Source organism: Ambystoma mexicanum, chromosome 2p (assembly GCF_040938575.1).
Source record: "Ambystoma mexicanum isolate Mex_15411 chromosome 2p, UKY_AmexF1_1, whole genome shotgun sequence".
NCBI classification, from domain to species: domain Eukaryota; kingdom Metazoa; phylum Chordata; class Amphibia; order Caudata; family Ambystomatidae; genus Ambystoma; species Ambystoma mexicanum.
In genome coordinates this window covers 710,882,438-710,902,481 of record NC_090923.1, presented here as the reverse complement: position 1 = coordinate 710,902,481, position 20,044 = coordinate 710,882,438, and the positions used below count along the sequence as shown (strand labels likewise).

The window sequence follows — 20,044 nt, the reverse complement described above, 5'->3', positions numbered from 1 at the left end:
ACTAATCACCATGACAGAACCAAACTCAATCGAAAGACACCCACACGGGCCATGGAACAGAGAGCACAGCAGCACCCACCATCCACGTCCAAATCACCCAAAAATGGGGTCACCTATAATAAATCTAATGATGATCACCTGGAATGTCCAGGGCTTAAATTCCCGAAGGAAACGGAAGTCCGTGGAGCACCGCCTAGCCCAACTGGAAGCAGATATAGTCTGCCTACAAGAAACCCACCTCCTGGCCGCGGTGTCATGACCCTTGCCCCTGGCCCTCACTGGCAAGCCAGCCTTCCAGTTAGAGCCAGGTCAAAGGCCTTAAAACCTCATCCAAGACTCTCTTGGAGTCAGTCCTGGCACCTTTGGCACCAGGCTCATAACTATCATGAAGACCAACATTAGAATGGGACTATTTACTTGGGACTATTTAACTTGGGGGGGGGGGTTCAGCCAACATGGAGGCACACACATAGCTCATTTACAGGGAACTGAGCTATGCGGTATAGTCTTTTGGGTGTGGCAGGCCTGGGACTACTTTACCTGGACTTCTTTGGGTGTGGCAGGCCTGGGACTATTTTACCTGGACTACTGTACCTGAGACTATTTAAACCACACCCAAACAGCAGAACATGCTTTGCGTTATTCTGCTGTGGGCAGCGTAACGCTCACCGTGTCCAGTTCTTTGATGCCAGCTTACCTGAAACCAAGGACCTGCAGAGGGAGAAAGAACACTATGAACCTTACCTGGAACAGTATCCTGTCTTCAATCCATCGCCAACTTCAGTTCCACTCACCTGAAGGTATGAACTCCATCATCCGGCACCGCATGCATCCTGGAATACCATAACCTGGAAAGAGGAGAAAGTAAGACAGCATTAGTAAGCGTTTACTCATGTTTCCTCCCGAATGAAGAAAGCCACACAAATCTTACCTGGGTAGTCATCTCCTGGTCAGTATCATTGTTGGAACATTACGGCGCTCGCCGAGGAACATCGCAACCTGCAAGGAGAGAAAAGACACAGGTTAGCAATATAAAAGGCGAAACAGCGCCGCGCATCGCGCATTACTCACCGGACAGCATCGCGCACACTGTGCTTTCGCCTACCGGACCATGCTCATCTTCAAACTGCATGACAACACTAAAATACCTTTCCATACCTAAAAGGAAAGAAGCAAGACATTATTATTCGAACTAAGAGGAACATAAGAACTGCATATAAAGACTGTAAAGCAGCAAATCTACTGAGTCGCAGCAGGCCTGGATTCCCACAGGGGGGCTTGCACCAGTGAAGTAACTTGGTCGCTGCTCGCCCCCACATCTACGCGGCCCTGCCATGAGGAGCAGGACGGAGAATCCACCTTTTACAATATTAAGGTGGGAAGGCCCAAGGGGGAGAAAGGAGTTGAGACCAAGGGAGGTGGGAAAACATAAAGACAATCTTAATTGAATCCAGCTCTCCTATATTGCAGACCCATCTTTAACCAGAGGCATTACCAAGGGACTGGGAGAGGGTTCGAGAGTGCAAATCATCCAACCAGGGCTGGGTGGCGTCCCCGTGGATACCAGGTGAGCGTACAGAACGCAAAGCCTCAATAATATTATCCACGTGGGCGTCATGGATACTTCAGAGACTGACCAGTTAGTTCAGTTGTTGGGACAATTACGCGCTTACATTCAGCCAGGCAAGAAACTAACGCTCTTAGGAGGGATTTGATTGTTACTAAGGATCGTTCTGACGAAATAAGTAGACAATTGCTCCAATCACAGGCAGGACAGACCCCATTGCCTGGTAACATTCCCTCAGCACCTGTACCAACTTCTTCCACCAATCCAATACAAATAACCCTTCCTGGGGCAGTTCCTTTAGCTCCACCTGAACGATTTACAGGGGACCCCAAGAAGTATGCAACGTTCATGAACCAGTGTCGTCTTCATTTCCTTTGCAGACCTGGGGCTTTTCCTAACGACCAAGCGCAGGTTGCTTTTGTCTTGTCATATCTGAGTGGCAGTGCTGCGGATTGGTCGGTACCATTGGTAAATCAGGATAACCCGTTGTTACATGACTTTGGGGGTTTCCAGATGGAAATGGAAAAACTCTTTGCTCGTCATACTCAAGCCCAAGCATTAGACAACAAACTTTTGTCACTCCGTCAAGGAAGTCAAGACTTGCTTACATATATAGCAACATTTAACAGACTTTTCGTTGAAGCTGGGTGGCCTGAGGAAAAAAGAACCACACTATTTCATTGGGGTCTACGAGGATAACTAAAGGATGTCCTTGCTCAAGTGGTTAACCCACCTAAAGACTGTGGATAATTCATCAACCTTGTGGTGCAATTAGATCACAGATTACAAGACTGAAAAGCGGACCGGATAAGGTTAGACACTCGAGCTGTGTATGTCCGGTCAAAGGATAATGTTCCACGTACATTGGAAAACACGGTAGAACCCATGCAAATCGGAGGTGTACGACCTCCTTTAACTAAAACTGAAAGAGACAAGAGAAGACAACAGCAATTATGCTTATATTGAGGAAAATCAGACCATTTCCTCAAAGAATGTCCAGTGAAACCACCAAGGAGAACTGTTGGAGCCACAGAGAAGGAAGATAATAACAAGGAGTCGGAAAACTACCAAGCCCGGCAAGCGTAGAGGTCCACTTGTCGAGCGGGAAGGATGAGCCACAGACCTCACACTTTGCATTACCAATAATTTTGATCAATCACCAACAACCGTCTTGGATGCATGCTGTCGAAGCATACATAGACAGCGGAGCAGTTGGGAATTATGTAGACCAAGATCTGGCAGCAGAGATGGGGCTTCCCCTATGCTCTAAGTCGACTACTGAAAAAGTTACTACTGTTGATGGGACAGAAATAGCTTCCGGACCAGTAACCCAATGTACAGCAGCACTAACCCTACTATGCCAGGATGGACACCAAGAATCTATTGCATTCGATCTCATCAAAGCTCCTCAGTTTTGACTAATCTTAGGGATGCCATGGTTGGTAGCTCACAACCCTCTAATAGATTGGCGTGCCAAGAAGTTGGCCTTTTCCGATGATTGTGGTCGCACCTGTTATTACCAAGAAAAGGGGAACACAGACTTATGTACATCTGCTACTCCCAGTATGGCGGCGATTGTACTAGGTGTGACTAGTACTCTACCAAATGAATACCAAGATTTTCAAGACGTGTTGCAGAAAGAACAAGCCAATACTCTACTACCGCACAGACCCTACGATTGTCAGATCGACCTCATACCTGGTGCGCAAATTCCTTGTGGTCGAATCTATGCACTTAGTGAACCAGAAAACCTCAGTTTGAAATCTTATCTTGATCAGTACCTGGCAAATGGATTTATCCGCCCATCTAAATCACCGGCAGCCAGTCCCTTATTCTTCGTACCAAATAAGGAAGGGGATTTGAGGGCTTGCATCGACTATCGCGCATTAAACCAGATCACAGTAAAAAACCACTATCCATTGCCCCTTATTCCCGAATTATTGGATCAAGTCAAAGACGCCCAAATCTATACCAAACTGGACCTTAGGGGGGCGTACCATCTTGTTTGAGTGAAGAAAGGAGACGAATGGAAAACCGCCTTTTGTGCCAAATACGGCTTGTATGAATACTAGGTAATGCCTTTTGGATTTTGCAACTCTCCTGCTTCATTCCAGTACTTAATGAATGATGTTTTGCGGGAGTTAATCGACGTTTGCGCCCTGGTTTACATTGATGACATCTTAGTGTATTCTGCTACAAAAGAAGACCATGTCAGGCATGTCCGCTCTGTCCTTACCAAACTCTGCCAACATAAACTGTATGCCAAACTCGAAAAATGCTCTTTGAATGTCAACGAAGTTGAGTTCCTCGGTTTTATCCTCACACCAAAAGGTATCAGAATGGATAGGCACAAGGTAGATGGCATTCTTAACTGGCCGTCACCAACTTCATTTAAAGGAATCCAGAGTATGTTGGGCTTTGCAAACTTTTACCGCTGATTTAGCCCAGATTTTTCCCAAATAGTGCATCCAATTACATCACTATTGAGAAAAAACAATAAAAAGTTCCACTGGACCGAAGAAGCAGAGAAGGCCTTTCAAGAACTTAAGAAAAAATTCACTTCTGCTCCAGTTCTACGGCATCCTCGCCAAGACCTCCCTTATATAGTTGAAACAGATGCCTCTAGCATGGCTATGGGAGCTGTTCTCTCACAAAGGGACCCAGGAACTGGCCAGTTACACTCTGTGGCCTTCTGGTCACGAAAATTCTCACCTCCGAACTGAACTATGCTATCAAAGACAAAGAACTCTTGGCTATAAAATCAGCTTTCAAGGCATGGCGACACTATCTCCTTGGTGCTAGACATACTGTCACGGTCATGACTGATCATAGAAACCTGCAATACCTAAAAACAGCAAAGGCTCAATCATCACATCAACTGCGGTGGGCTCTTTTCTTTGCTGAATATGACTATGTGATCACCTACCGGCCAGGAGTCCGAAACGGAAAGGCTGACACCTTGTCCCACATAGGTGTTGATGAAAAGGTATACATAACTCCAGATCCAGTAGCCATCATTCCAGAAGACAAACTCCTGGGTTTTACGACAAGGTTGACACAGGGTGAACTCCAAAACAAGATCCAACTCTTAATGGATCCCACTTTCTCACAAGAGTGGTGTACTCAAGGAGAACATTACACCATTAAAGACCAGTTACCATATTTTAGGAACCGTCTATACTTGCCAAGTAAATATTTACAAGAGCAGGTTATTTCGGGTTATCACGACTCCCTGATTCAAGGTCATCCTGGAATTGCCAAAACTCTAGCTAAAGTAAAACGAAACTATTGGTGGCCCTCATGGCGTAAACACATCATACATTTATTCAATCTTGCGGTGTGTGTGCACAAAACAAGTCCCAAAAGCAGAAACCAGCTGGTCTTCTCCAACCATTGGAAATTCCTCCTGCACCATGGCACACACTGTTCCTTGATTTCATTACAGATCTACCTCCCACTCAAGGATTCAACACCATCTTAGTAGTTATAGACTTGTTCTCTAAAATGGCACACTTTATTCCTTTTAAGGGTCTTCAAAATGCATCCAATTTAGCAAAAGTATTCCTGGTAGTAAATCATACGGCTACATGGCTTTCCATCGGTCTTGATCTCAGATCGAGGTAGTCAGTTTGTATCCAACTTCTGGAGGAAATGCTGTTCAATGGCCCAAATTGACATTCGACTATCCACAAGTGACCATCCTCAAACAGATGGCCAAACAGAAAGAACAAACCAAACCCTCGAGCAATACTTACGTTGCATGTTACATCAAGTGGAAAGAAATTGGAAGGACTTGTTATGCATAGCTGAATATGCCTATAATAATTCATTACACACCAGCACTGGACAAACCCCTTTCTACATTATATATGGTAGACATCCACGTACTTCAGAATTGGATCTCCCAGCCCCTTTGGAAATGCCAGCGGTTAAAACCCTACATACGACTATTTCCCAGGCCTTCAAAGAAGCAGCAGAACATTTACTCCAAGCCAAGAACAGACAAAAGAAATTCGCTGACCAACATCGTAGTAAAGCCCCCGATTATCAAATTGGAGACAAGGTCTGGTTAGCATCAAAATATGTGCCCATAAAAGGGACTCAGACCTTTTGTCCCCGATATCTGGGACCTTATTCTATTGAATCCATAATAAATCCAGTGGCAGATAAATTAGCCCTACCACCCACTATGTAGATTCATCCTGTGTTTCACGTATCACTCCTGAAACCGGTACAACCCGGTACTCGGGTTACAATACCACCAAAACCAGTATTAGTTGACGGAGAACCAGAGTTTGAAGTAAAGGATATCCTAGACTCAAAATATGCCAGATCCAAACTATACTACTTAGTTGATTGGAAGGGATACAGCCCTCAAGACAGATCATGGGAACCTAGTGAATACATCCATGCACCTCGCTTAATTAAAAAGTTCCATCAGGGACAAGGAACTGAGCTATGCGGTCTAGTCTTTTGGATGTGGCAGGCCTGGGACTACTTTACCTGGACTACTTTGGGTGTGGCTGGCCTGGGACTATTTTACCTGGATTACTTTACCTCAGACTATTTAAACCACACCCAAACAGCAGAACATGCTTTGCGTTATACTGCTGTGGGCAGCCTAACGCTCACTGTGTCCAGTTCTTTGATGCCAGCTTACCTGAAACCAAGGACCTGCAGAGAGAGAAAGAACACTCCGAAACTTACCTGGAACAGTATCCTGTCTTCAATCCATCGCTGACTTCAATTCCACTCACCTGAATCTCCCACACAGTATTCTAGTAGAAACAAAAAGTCTGCTAACAGGGTGCTGTCCGCTCAGCCCCGGATTGATACATCAGTGAAAAATGGAATTGGCTTCTGTCATCACAAACTTCAGATGAGAAGGGCACCCGTAGGCAGGCAGCCGTCTAATCCTACCCTTAGAACATTGTAGGTGAGGCGTGAATAACGCAATGTAACCACAAAATGGTTGGGTGGAAGGTTTTGAATGAATCTGTACCACTGGCATTGCTCTGGGCAACCTTCCACACCACAATTCTTTAGCCCGTCTGCACCATTGCAAAAGGGGTCCAGCCATATGCAAATCAGACAGGTACTGCCACCAATGGTAGCTGCCCAGCCTGAACTGCTAGGCCATGTCCCCTCTGCATGGAAACACAAGCAACCACAGACATGTTTCGGCCTTGTTGGGTCTCCTCAGTGAGGTGCAGCTTGGTTCCCTATGGCGCAGCGAGCAAGGGACCCACATCTGGGCATTCCCTATCGCACATAGTGAGACAAACTGTAACCACAAAAGTGATGGGTGGAAGGTTTTGAATGAATCTGTACCACTGGCATTGCTCTGGGCAACCTTCTACACCACCGTTTATAGCCCGTCTGCGCCATTGCAAAAGGGGTCGAGCCACATGCAAATCAGTCAAGTACTGCCACCAATGGTAGCAGCCCAGCCCGAACTGCTAGGGCCTCTTGTTGGGCCTCCTCAGTGAGGTGCAGCTTGGTTCCTTATGGCGCAGCGAGCAAGGGACCCACGTCTGGGCATAGCCTCTCTCACAATGCAATGACATGCTACACTGGCCCCGCTCTGACTGGTCAGACAAGGGCCAGCGTTGCAAAAAGAAAAAGACGTGCAAGCCTCCTTTAGGCCAATTCAGGAACAGCAATGGCACCCTGAACAGCGGCTCCATCAGCACTGGAGATTGCGGATGGATCTGCAGAGGTAAAAGCCACGAATGTGGCTGGTTGCAGCCCAAGAGGGGTAGGGGCCTTGAGCAAAACAAAATGGATAATTTGGTAAACGAGAATGCATGCCCAATTTTAGCAGAATGAGGGGATGAGAGATAAACTAGAAAGGCTAGTTGCAAGGGCCAGGGCAAATGTGAAGTATAACGAAGATTGAACTTTGGTTTGAGGAACTTTTTGTGATATCACTGTGAAACCCCCGTGACCAGTATTTTAATTTAGATTTGTAGGTGTCGCATTGGTGTGTGAAAGACTAAGAGATCCCCCACTCCATTTGTAAGGAAATGTGTATTTTCCACACACCACCTTGCTGCGCCACAATTATGTATGAACAAAGTTTCACAATCACATGTGTTGGTGATCCAATTAGTTTTGTTTATTGTCTCTTTCCGATTACACATGTTTCGGCATTGACTAAGTCAATGTGTACACGACGCGAGCTGCAAGAAACAAACATTTTTAGCAGATGGGATTTACCCCAGTATTATCTCAACACCTCTACAAACATGCATATATGAATAACGCTGAAGAATATGCCCTGATTTGAAAAAGGCATAGTCAATGCCGAAACACGTGTAATCGGAAAGGGCCAATAAACAAAACTAATTGGGTCAAGAAGGTGTGTGGAAAATACATATAACGAAGACTGCACACAGGATATTTAAGCTGCACTGAGGTTTATTGTGCAGGGAAACTATATGCAAGGAACGGTTGCTTCACTACTCATAGAGTTCTTGGAGTCTTTTACTTGACAGCTCATGTCCTGGAATAGTCCGCAGCTGAGGAGCACTGGCGAGCCCTCCTGCTCCAGCTCTGAACCAAACAAAGACAGTGGGAAGAAGGGGAGAGAGCTGCGAAAAGAGAAGACATGTTGGCAGGGGATGGCAAGAATGGGAACTGGAACACTTAGAGTAGGGAGCGGCACGCCCCGCAGAGCAACGGCAGCAAGGCAGTAGCACCAATAGAATCAATGACAATGGGCGATGGAGTAAGAAAGAAGGGAAATATGGGAGAAGAAAAAGTGGAGGGACAAGAGTGAAGAAGAAATGCCCAGGGCAGGTAAAAGGGACATTTACCTGCCCTACATGGGGATGGTTAAGTGTTAGGCAAGATTGTATGCAGTACCCTTTGGGTGCACTACAACAACCCTAACCTCCTGGCAATAGGAACCCAATCTTTGGTATAAGTCTGTGCTACACAGGTTGGTAGCGTGAGGAGCAGCCAGGCTTATCTCAAGAGGGGTCAATGTGAGCAGTATGGGAGTTACACAGAGATTAAGAGTGACAAGTATTCAAATAAACTCTTACACACAAGGTTTCTTGATTAAACAATTATTCATTTATTTACCAGTCAGTTTGAGTAAGCCTTCTTCAGAAGGGGCAATATAATAGTAACACACAAATACACTCCAAAACACACACTCTTAGTTAGTTTCTCTAAATCATCAAATACCCATTTGGCATGGCACACAGACACTTCCTACACCCTCAGGTGACTTAAATATCTAGGACACTGTGGACATTAATATATCACTGTTATTTAGAGCAATACTTAAGAGCATGTTAAAGGAAAAGGCTATTAGAATAAAACAAGAGATCTCACAAATATTCTGAAGCAGGTAAGTACATTTGGTAACCCCCAATGCAAAGTAAGTTAACCTCACACAAAGTCAGAGGGAAGAAGAGTCATTGAGGGAGCCAGGCCAGGCCAAAGTCAATTGGACAAAAGTCTAGGTGAGCTAAATCAATTCTTGCACGCAGGTAAACGTCTTGCACATTCTTTTAGAAGTCTTTGTAGAAAAGAAGAAATCAAAGTAGGGCCACAAGCTGATTAGGCTTGTGAGGTAAAGAAGCTGTTAGCAACTCTACAGAAGCAACCAAGACAAGTTTCCATTGAGAACAAGTGAGGCTACACAACAAGAGGTAAATTCTCTTAGACTGTACAGTACCTTTGGTTAGAAGAAATGGTTCCAGCTGGCTTCTGTTCCTGTGCAGCTCCTGTGTTCCTGGGCCTCAGTCGTGGGGACAAGAGGGAGGACATCTGAAGGACTCCTGCACTGCAACGGGACGGTCGGCGACCAATTTTTATTCAGTGGCACTTCGCAGTTTCAACTCCTCGCTTCACAGCAAATAGCACCACTGCAGACTCTTGGCTGTTGAGTTGGGCTTTCTTTGCATCTGGGGTCCACCACTCTGTTGAGGTGGCTCAGGCTCGGTCTGTCCTTCTTCCTGGGAGTCCAGAGGATCTTCCTGGAGCTCTTGGCCAACTTAAAAGCAATGGACACAATCTGGTGTTCCTCTCCCTGGCTCTTCGGTTCCAGTAACAACTGCAGTGGAAATACAACCAGCTTCGAGAGGATGTCCAGGTGGGCTTACTTTGGAGTTGATTGGTCCCACCAACTCAAGGGGAGAATTCGTCCTTGCAGGGCTTCTCTAGTCGAGGCGAATTCGGGCTTCACCGGGCAAACCAACGGTCCAGGGGTTGCAGCAGGCGTCTCTTCCAAGTTCTTCTTCTGATTCCTTCATCCAGTGGTTGACTCTGCCTTCCAAGCCAAAAAGCCTCACCTTTTTTGCAGGTTTCTCGCATTCATGCCAGCCTAGCGGACAGCCAGCCGGCCAATCACCTTTGGGTGTATTCCTGTAACCGAGGGGATTAAGCACAGGGAGTTTTGGGCACCTCCCTCATTTCCTGCCCCTGCCAGACATACTGGAGCCCGAGGCGGGCCTCACTGTTGAATCCCGCCAAAAACTAACAAAGGGACCAAACCTGGTTTGGCGTGCAGAGTAAATCTCAAGAAGGACCTTTGCACAAAGAAATGGGGAAAAAAGAAGACCGGGCCATTTTGACAGAAATGGCATCCTTGGGTGCTTTATTGCAGCTGCGAATGCACCCCGCGGTAAAAGTACACCATGGTAGTTAAAAGTAAACCACTGCCACCAGCCATTCATTGAGGAAAGGGTAACATAAAAATGTCACATGAGAAACTAGACAAAGGGGATACTAAGTTACCCCTCCCGCACCCTATTGTAAGATAGTGTGTGCTGGGTCTAGAAAGTTACAATGTAAGTAAAATCAATTTCACTTCACTGCTCTGGGAAACAGTAGTTTATCCAAGAGAAGGTATTTAAACCTTTAGGAAATTTGAAAGACTTCCCTGCGCCAGTGCACTGAAGGTGCTGCGTGGTACAATTTAAAATATGATGCCTATGGGGTTTGTCAGAGTCCACAACCAAAAGAAAACACAGTGCTCAAGTCATAGCAAAAATACATGAGAGAGTGGGAAAAAGAGTCTCACTCTCTCCAGGAAAAAAATTAAAGTCCTCAAAATCCAGCAAAGGTGCTGGGGGTCTCTAAGGTAGAGCGGAATTAGCACATTTCTGAGAAACATTAAGCATTTAGGTTCATATTTGGTTCTACGTTGTTTCCCCGCAGGCCGATTTGATCAAAATCCTGGTACACCAAGACCGATTTTGGCACTGCAGGTAAACTTCATTGCCCTTGCACGCCCCCACTCCATCATCCTCGTATGCAGGGGACATCTACACAACCCCCATAATCTCGCTGCCCTCCTCCCCCCCGCAACTTACGCTGTGTTCTGCGTTGGACACCCCTGTGCCGCTGTCTGTCCTGTTGTCCTTCCTCCCTACTCTCCTTCCCCCAATCACGTTCACACATAAATACATAGACGCATGCACACACAAACACACACACATGCACAACTAACCCCAGTCCCCCTCCTTACCTTACACGTCAGTCTTTTTGCCACTTCCACGTTTCAGGCTGATTTCTTCGCGGCGAGCAAAAACAGATATATCGCATTGCGCAGTGACTGATTTCCGTGGTGTTCGCCAAGAACAAATCGGCCGGAACGTCATATTTCACACAGGTGACCAAAGAACGAATATAGGCTGAGAAATGTATGTATATACTCCTACAGACTACACAGGGAGGTTTGGTTCAAAGAAGGCTCCATAAAGGAAATGTGGAACCTGGCAAGGAGGCTGAGAATGCCAGCTACAATTAAACATTTGATGTCCACCTTCATTAGTATGCTTACATACACTGCAAAAAGTTCCCGGCAGTGAGTGGAGCTTTGATTAAGTATATTAATGTGCCAAGGAAGTCACAGATTAACTTTGGGGATGGCCACAATATGACGAGGAATTTTGTAACAGAAAGAGCCATGATTAAGGTGGGGCCTGAGGTGACATTGATTCTGAATTGTGGCTGCAAAGGATGGCTCAGTTGAGCCATGCAGCGGGCACACCGTGTTTGTCTTTCTAGCCCATCCCAACCTTGGAGGGATGGGGGTCATATTAGAAATGGCTCAGGCATATGAGATGTGTGCTGGGATTCCAAGAGGAGAACATGTACCAGAGAGGTATGTAGGTATAAATATGAAAGCACAAAATGTCATGGGAGGCATCCTCTTGTGCAGTGATATGGGCACAGGGAGAGTGGAGGTGGCAGGGGTGTCTAGGGCAATGAGGGGCTGTTGGGGAAAGGCACGTACTCCATTTAAGTTGAGAGAGTGGCTAGACCACTACCTGCAAAGGTCAGCAGCAGTGGTAATGTTAACGTTAGGCTCCCGTAAGTAGCCCCATAAGTAGCCCGGAGGTCAAGCACGTGGGTGGGCGCTCTTGGTGGTTTAGGATATAGTGCTATTGCTGAAGATTCAATGTGTGGGCCGCTAGACCGAATTTCTTTTCGTTGGTTGTCACTATATACTAGTGGCAGAGGTGTTGAGGTACGTCAGCGGTTTCAGTGCGGACGGATATGTGTGTTGCTAGACCAAAATGGCATAGCCATAGCTGCATTCTGCATGGATGGGTGGCCGTGCCTGCGGCTTGTGTCCACAGAACGTGGTGTAAGGTATACGCACCGCATGGTTGGATGTTATTCGGCTACAGTGTTCTTTTTCTTTGTCCAATGTGGTTGGCTGGTCTTGCTATTCGTGGTCTCCCTGGAAAGAAAGAAAGTCTGAGCAGTGGGAGAGGGGCCCGGAGGAACGTGGGGGTGGGCAATGAGGGCAGGACTCTTGGGGATGGGGAGGATGATTGGGGAGGACAAAGGTTTGTTACAGAGTCGGCATACGTGAGGTATTGGTGGGTAGGAGTGTTGTTGTGTTTCTCGGGAGGAGGAAGGTTTATTACGGTGTGCCTCTGTAAACACCTACATGAAGGTGGCAAAGAGTTGACAAGTAGACGGGTGTTAGTGGTGTTACAGAGGGGCTAAACACTACTAGGACATGGCTGTGCACAATTTGAGACACACTCATTTCAGATAAGGAAAGTGTCAGAGGGCACCCAGATATGTATGCTGGACATGGAACTCTAAGAATTGTGGAGACGCAAGTCAGACAGGTTTAGAGGTCACATCAGGAAGACGAGGAAAGACAGGGGCAGGAAGTGCAGGTTATAAAACGTGTTTTTCGTTCATTCTAGTGCGAGTGATATAGAAAAAGATATGGATTTACAGACATTCGATAGTGAAATCAGTTCACAACCAGGCAGAAACATGGATATATGGAAAGCAGCTCCATCATGTTTACAGTGAAGCTGAAGATTTGTGGATAGAGGGAATTGCGGCCAGTGAGTACCAATGCTTTCTTTTTTAATTGGGGGCAAGATAAAAGACATGGACGTATCGATCAGGTACCTATGGAAGAACGACGTAGTCCAATGAACTGGGCTGGAAATTGAGATCATGGATAAACCGCTGGGGGTGATGCAGAGGTTGTGGCCAAATACAAAAGTCACATGGGCACACTTGCTCCATAGAAGTGTGTGGAGAGGTTGGATCTTAGGGTAGTGAGATGCAATTAAAAACGCTGGCATATGTTAAATGGAGAGCAACTGTCATTTTGGAGGACAGAAATGTATTGATAAATCTGATGGACGTTGACCAGTTTTATCAATTGTAAGACACCATCTTGGGAGGGTCCCACCAAGTACCACATTCGAAGCACAAAGAGCTTACTAGATTAAATAAATTAGAAGTTGAATTTTAAAGGTTAAAATATTACAGTTTGGTTTGTTAACTAGAAAGAAAAGAGGAAGGAATGAGGAGGAGCTGGGCCTAGAGGGGGCAGGTGAGATGGTAAAAGAAATAAGAAGGGAGGATATAAAGGCCAAACAGAAAATAGAAGGCAAGACTGGGAAAAACCAGCAGGGGGAATTGAAAGAGTAAGGCACCAACTGAGTGGCTAGCAAGGGAGGGGTAGGAGAGAAGAACAAGTTGAATGACAGTGGGATAAAATGTTATAATGGGATATGACAAAAAGATTTTGAAGAAGGCTACACACGTGAACAGACCTGCTTTAGAATAACATGGGCAGTCATTAACTAAATTGGAGTCACAGAGTTTTATTGGAGCAATTTGCCCCTGAAGAGTTCCTTATAAATCATTTAGAGGTGCTCTGGCCATAAAAAGCACTGCTTCAGTCCACCAAGATAGAGAACTGCGGGCTAGGTCTGGATCGTTCCTCTGTAAGCCTGTCATTCTGACCTGTCGTGTTCCACCGGGATTCATTCCCTCCCCATGTATTTTCAATTCCTACCTAAAACTGCTTTCTAACCTGAATGCTCCATTCTCAGCACCCATTCAGATTTATGCTGATGACACCCATATCGCCTTCCACATGGGCAACCTCACTTATGATGGAGTTGCCATTTCAGAGTGTATGCCTTACATACATTATTGGATGATTGATAACTGTTTATGTCTATACTGTCCATTCCATTCCCTGTGTAATGCCGTTCACCGGGCTGTAACTACTGGTGCTGCATCATCACTTGTGCCAGTAGCGAGAAAGCTTGGTGTCCAATTCAATGACGATCTCATTTTCACCTTCACATGTTGACCCCCCCATCCGACCTATTCTCAACATGATACATAAAGTGGGGGTGACCAGGACTTTGGTTCTCACCCATATTTATTACTGTGCTAAAACAAATGGCACACCAGTTGTGAGGAATGCAGAACAATTCTGCCAGGATGATCCTGTGCTTAAGGCTGAGAGACCATTTCACGCCAGCTCTCAAATCTCTGCAGTGCTTACCGGTTGAACGCTGGATATCCTTTAAAACCCTGTGCGTTATTTATTGTGTTTCGTGAGGGAGCTGGTCCAGCTACATCAGTGAAAAGATCATCAAGTACTGTCCCACCAGGAACTGAGATCCTCCAACACCTTCTCCCATACACCTGCCTGAGCTAGAAAGACAAATTCCCCTCCCCTGGGCGTACCTTTTTTCTCTCCCTCTCCCACGTGACACTACAAAGCGGCTGTGTTCATTGTTGGTTCCTTGCAACACAACAATGAATACAAATACAAATCTATTCAATACATGCTAAAATGATGGAAGGGTGGACTGTAGTCCTAGTGTTTGAGACAACTAACATTTGCAAAAAGGGAACATATTTAAATACTTGCATGTTAGAATCTCCAACCAATTCCTCCTTTGTTTCTTGAATGAGGAGCGGCACGGAGGGATTGGGAGACAACCATTCCATCTCACACTTGCAGACTGAAACAAACAAGAATCCCTCACCTGCAGTAAGCAGCACTCACCTCATCCATTGCTTGTTTGAGGCAACAGACACTGAGCCTGCAGGAGGAGACAACTATCCGCCCATCGGTTGCAGAGGTAAAAGACAACCACTTCAGTCCTCACTGGTGGCTCTTTGACACAGTTACTTATAGTAGCCTATTAAAGTAGTTGATTAGAGTCCATGCACTGTATTATTTTTTTAAGAAGGAAGACTTACCCATCGCCAAAGAAAGCACTGATGATTCTGTCCCCGATAGGGTTTAACGCCAGTTCCCTGATGCATAGGAAATTCTGCTTACTGTGGAGAGTAAAGAAGAAATAAAGGGGAAAGGGAAGAAGGGAACAACAGGAAAAAAGGAGTGGTAGAGGCATAAAGCAAAAGAATAAAGAAAGTGGTATGGGAAACGCAAGAGGATAGGTGAGAGAAAGCAAAGAAATGAAAGGAGGGAAAAGAAGGAAGGTAACAATTAAAAATGGAAGAATCCAAAAAGAAGAAGAAAACAGAGACAATAAGTTAAGATTTTAAATGGAGGAAAGAAAAGAAAAGTGAGAGAAGACAGGAAGACGAGAAAAAAAAAGGCCAAGGGATCAAAACAATGGGAGACGAAATAAATTAACAAAGGGAAAGAGTAATGGGTAGATGGGAGGATATGGAAAAGAGGGAAAGGAAGGAAGATAATCGGCATGGCAAATGAAAAGAGCGGAAGCAAAGGCTAGAATGGAAGATACAAAAAGAACAGGGAAAGAAGAATACAATTGAAAGGCAGTAAAAAGGGTATGAGAAAAGAAGGAAACACATGAAAGAAGTTAGATTTGGAAAGGAACATAGAAAGGAGAGCGCAGGAGGAAATTGAACGGATGGGAAGGGAAGAAAAGACGGCAAGAGAAGGCAGTTATTGTATATGATGTTAAAACAAACTACACACTTCTTCTCAACCTATTTCACACACAAGCACATTCAACCACTTGGTAGTCTAACCTTTTACACTAAAATGCAAACTACTCCCACATTCCGAGTCTTCATTTCCTCACATGTCACGTCACATCACCATGTGTACTGATATTGTTATAAAGCCGTATGCCGAATATATGACAAGTTTGCTGTTTTTAAGGAATTCTGTACTGGGCTGACATTTCATTCCAGAAAAGATTGCTGCCGTTACGTAAGTGCTGCTGGTATATTAGCCACCATCATGCAACCTTGCCCGTTGTGTGGGCTCAGACTCCCAGAGGGTGGTTTGAAGGAAAGACTGAGGTGGGAATACCATAAAATGGTCATGTGAATGCGGTAGGCATTAATATGCATGCTTTCCCTTCGTACCCAGGTCCTTTGTCACTAGCATAGTGTGCTTCCAAATATTCCTACACCTCAGGGGGCGTGGCCAAGGTGGCTGCTTAATCCTGGAGTCTCACCCGCTGCATTTTTATTTAAGCCTGCATTGACAATATCTAGCCTATGTGCCATGCACCTGTTAATCTATGTTACATAAACATTTGTTACACTCAAAATAAGTTTGGAAACGAAAAACACCAGTTCTAAATTGTACATTGGATATTCTTTAATAGCTATTTATCCTGAAAACATCGCCAACACGTGTTTCGACCTTTTAAACAATGGTCTTCATCAGGGCATTAGACATCACAAAATAGTTATAAATATGAAAAAGAAAAATAATAACATAAATTGAAATATTTATATACAGACCAGTATCAGGCCAGCGATGTATCACACCGTAGGGAAGCTTAAACAAATAATACATGGAAAGAGAAAAAACACATTCTCATCATTAATCTCCTAATATTCTCTCTATTGTATTCCACACATACATTATAATAATTTGAGCATGCCTTTAATTGAGTATGCTGACACCTATTAATTATTTTGACCTTAAACCAGTCCAGTGTCCACCACCAATACTCAGTGTGTCTTATATTAACTAATGGTCTGGCCTAATCCAATCCAACTATGCTACAGAAATTAGAGACCAGAAGGTGTTACAAACTGGTTGGAATAATCCCCCTAAACAATAGTCTATACTTATTATAAAATGTTCCACCAGTCTTGTGTTGTAGATCCTTATGTATTGTGACTTTTTATAAATGACATGCACTTCACTTTTTTATGAGTCCTTATTTTTCAACAATTACTCTTCACATGGAGTTTTGCATGTTTTTGATTACTTTTCAAGAAGTGGGATAAAATGTGAAGGATAATGAAATATTCACAACCGTGATTATTATTGAAAAGCGGTAGGTAAGAATCAATGAGTATATTTTATTAATTCAGGTTAGTGACAAAAAAGTGTAAGATGTTTCTTACTTTATAACATTGCTAGAAGTTGTAACTACAAGGCGATTTAAGAAAAAGAAAAAACATCTTAAGAAACAATAGGAATTTTTCTAGTAAAGACGTTTTAACAGTAATTATTATTTAATACTAAATTCAAATTTCATCAAACACAGACTATTGTTGGGTCACATTAGTTGCTTGGAATGGATTAGGGCAGATCATTACTTAATATAAGACACACTGAGCATTGGTGGTGTACACTGGACTGGTTTAAGGTCAAAAGATTTAAAGTGTGTCAGCATACACAAGTATGGGCATGCTCAAATGATTATAACTTATATGTGGAATACAATAGATTGAATATTAGGAGATTAATGGTGCGAATGTGTTTTTTCACTTTACATGTATTATTTTGTATTTGTTATTTGCTTCCCTATGGTGTGACACATCAATGGCCTGCTACTGCTCTGTATATAAATATTTTGATTTATGTTATTATTTTTATTTTTCATATTTATAACTACTTTGTGATGTCTCAAGCCCTAATGAAGGGCATTGTTTAAAAGGATGAAACACATGGTGCGATGTTTTCAGGAGAAAAATATATTAAATAATATCTAATGTACAATTTAGAACTGGTGTTTTTTCGTTTTCAAACTTACTTTGAGTGCAACAAATGTTTATTTGACATAGATTAACAGGTGCATGTCGCATAGGCTAGATATTGTCAATTTTTGGATTTGTGAGGCTTCTCTGGGCTTGAAGCGTGTTTCTTGTTCCTGTGCATCCTAGATGTGCCAGGCTTTAAATCAGTTAACGTTGGGCTAAGGTGCTGTATATTCTGTTTAAGTGGATCGGTAAATTTGGCAAAGTTCCTGATTCATGGAAAAAGAGTATTATACTGCCTATTTGTAAAAAAGGTCCACACAAAGAGCCAGGAAACTATAGAATTTTTGCAATGTTTGACAAAATATTGCTAACGGAGCTTAATCTATGGATATCCAGCTGTGCAATACTTCCTGACAATCAGTCTGGATTCGGAGCAAAGTCATCTACAGCTCATACTTTAACTATCTTAGTTAGTACAGTGGAATATACTTGGAGGATTCGTAACCTGCCTATATATGTTGCCTATATAGATTTTTCTGCTACGTTTGACACGGTTTCACGCAGGAAATTATGGGATAAACTGAAAAAATTGGGAATTCCACATGATTTGCTGTATATGATACAACTTTTATATCAAGGCACCTCTGTCAGAGTGTGCCTAGATCTAGAAGGAAAACTGTCAGAAGATATACCTACAATACGCAGTGTCAAACAAGGATGCACTTTAGCTGCAACACTGTTTAATTTATATTTTGCAGATTTTCTAAGGGAAGAAGGTGGAACCCAGATAAATGATATTAAGTTGGGAGTAGATAAACTGAGATGGCTTGGATATGCGGACGATCTTCTTTTATTAGACTACACTCCGAAAGGACTCCAAGCAAAACTGAATGAACTTGAAAGGTTTGCTAAAGCCAATGATTTAATCATTAACATTGATAAAACAAAAATCATGACGTTTAAAGCATAAGATGATGAAGACAAATACAAATCCAATATGGTTAATAGATAATAGACAGATTGAAGTCGTTAATGCATACAAATATTTAGGAATCATTATTGACAATAAACTTAAATGGATAAAGCATTGGATTGAAACCAAGAGGAAGTGTATGAATGCCACTATGGCGTTAAGAAAATTCATTGGAGCCCAAGGGAATATTTATATATGTACTGTGTTGAAACTGTACTCAGCAAAAATTGTAGCATGTTTAGTGTATGGTGCGGAAATATGGGGATGCTATTTTAAAAATGAAATTGAGAAATTGGAAGCAAAGATTTTAAAGATTTTATTGAGAATGCCTAAAAATGTGCCTTATGAGTACATATTGATAGAATGCAATATGAAAAGTGTCTATAGTCACATGCAACTAATGAGTATTATGCTATATGTCAAACTGACTAGACTCAATAATGACACATTTGCAGTAAAGTTAATGGAACAATTTAAATGCGGAGAGAATAAGGCTGAGTTTTTAACGTTATATAGATGGAATGCAGACTATATCAAATGGATAGAGAAATATATGTTCAGTTGGCTACTTCTGAATATTGCCCAAGTAAAAAGAAAGTTGAAAACAAAGATATATGAACTAGATTATGATCAAAGAGTTGTCAATTTGGCAACTAAAGCAAATAGTAGAGTCTTTGTTGATTATTTAACAATAAGGGAAAGGAAACCTTCATATCAAAATGCATATCCTGATGCTAATACCAAAAGGTGGTATTAGAAGTTTAAATTTAACATATGTGATGTATTCACTATACTTGGAGCAAAGATTGGTATTCCAAAGAACTCAGATATTGTAGACTATGTGGGATAAACATCCTAGAAACTGCCTACCACATATTATGTGAATGTGAGAGCTTGACATGTTTATGTAACACTTATCTTATGAAATATAATAATAATATGTACAATTGTAACATTGTAAATATATGGCAAAGATTACTTGATGGACATGATATGAATTTGATATTTTATATGATGAACTTTTATGTGATTACGTTAGATATTTTAACTGAACTATCAAATGGAATCTATGTGTTTTAAAATGTATATGTATTTTCAGTATGATGGATATTGGATTTTATATGATTTTATATGATTGATATGCAAAACATTTGAAGTTGTAAGCATATTATTAATAAATCAGTTATTGGATATTATTGAACCAATTGATTATAAATGTGGTTAGCGCTGGGGAGTGTAAACCCACATGTTTGATATATTTAAAGCCTGGATTGCAACATGTGTAGCATCACAGAAACCTGGCTGGATCCAAA

The 20,044-nt window shown here is 43.0% G+C and overlaps 1 protein-coding gene across 2 annotated transcripts in view; it reads right to left on the bottom strand.

Moving 5' to 3' along the window:
• The window catches only part of LOC138566701 (calcineurin B homologous protein 2-like), a 170,972-nt gene that overhangs the window by 95,825 nt on the left and 55,103 nt on the right, over positions 1-20,044 (bottom strand). The window contains exon 3 of one of the 2 annotated variants that reach the window (XM_069644287.1): positions 15,077-15,157. The exons of the other annotated variant lie outside the window; for it this stretch is intronic. Coding sequence (XP_069500388.1) covers positions 15,077-15,157 — 81 coding nt within the window. The remainder of the gene's footprint in view (positions 1-15,076; positions 15,158-20,044) is intronic. 2 annotated transcript variants of the gene reach the window in all.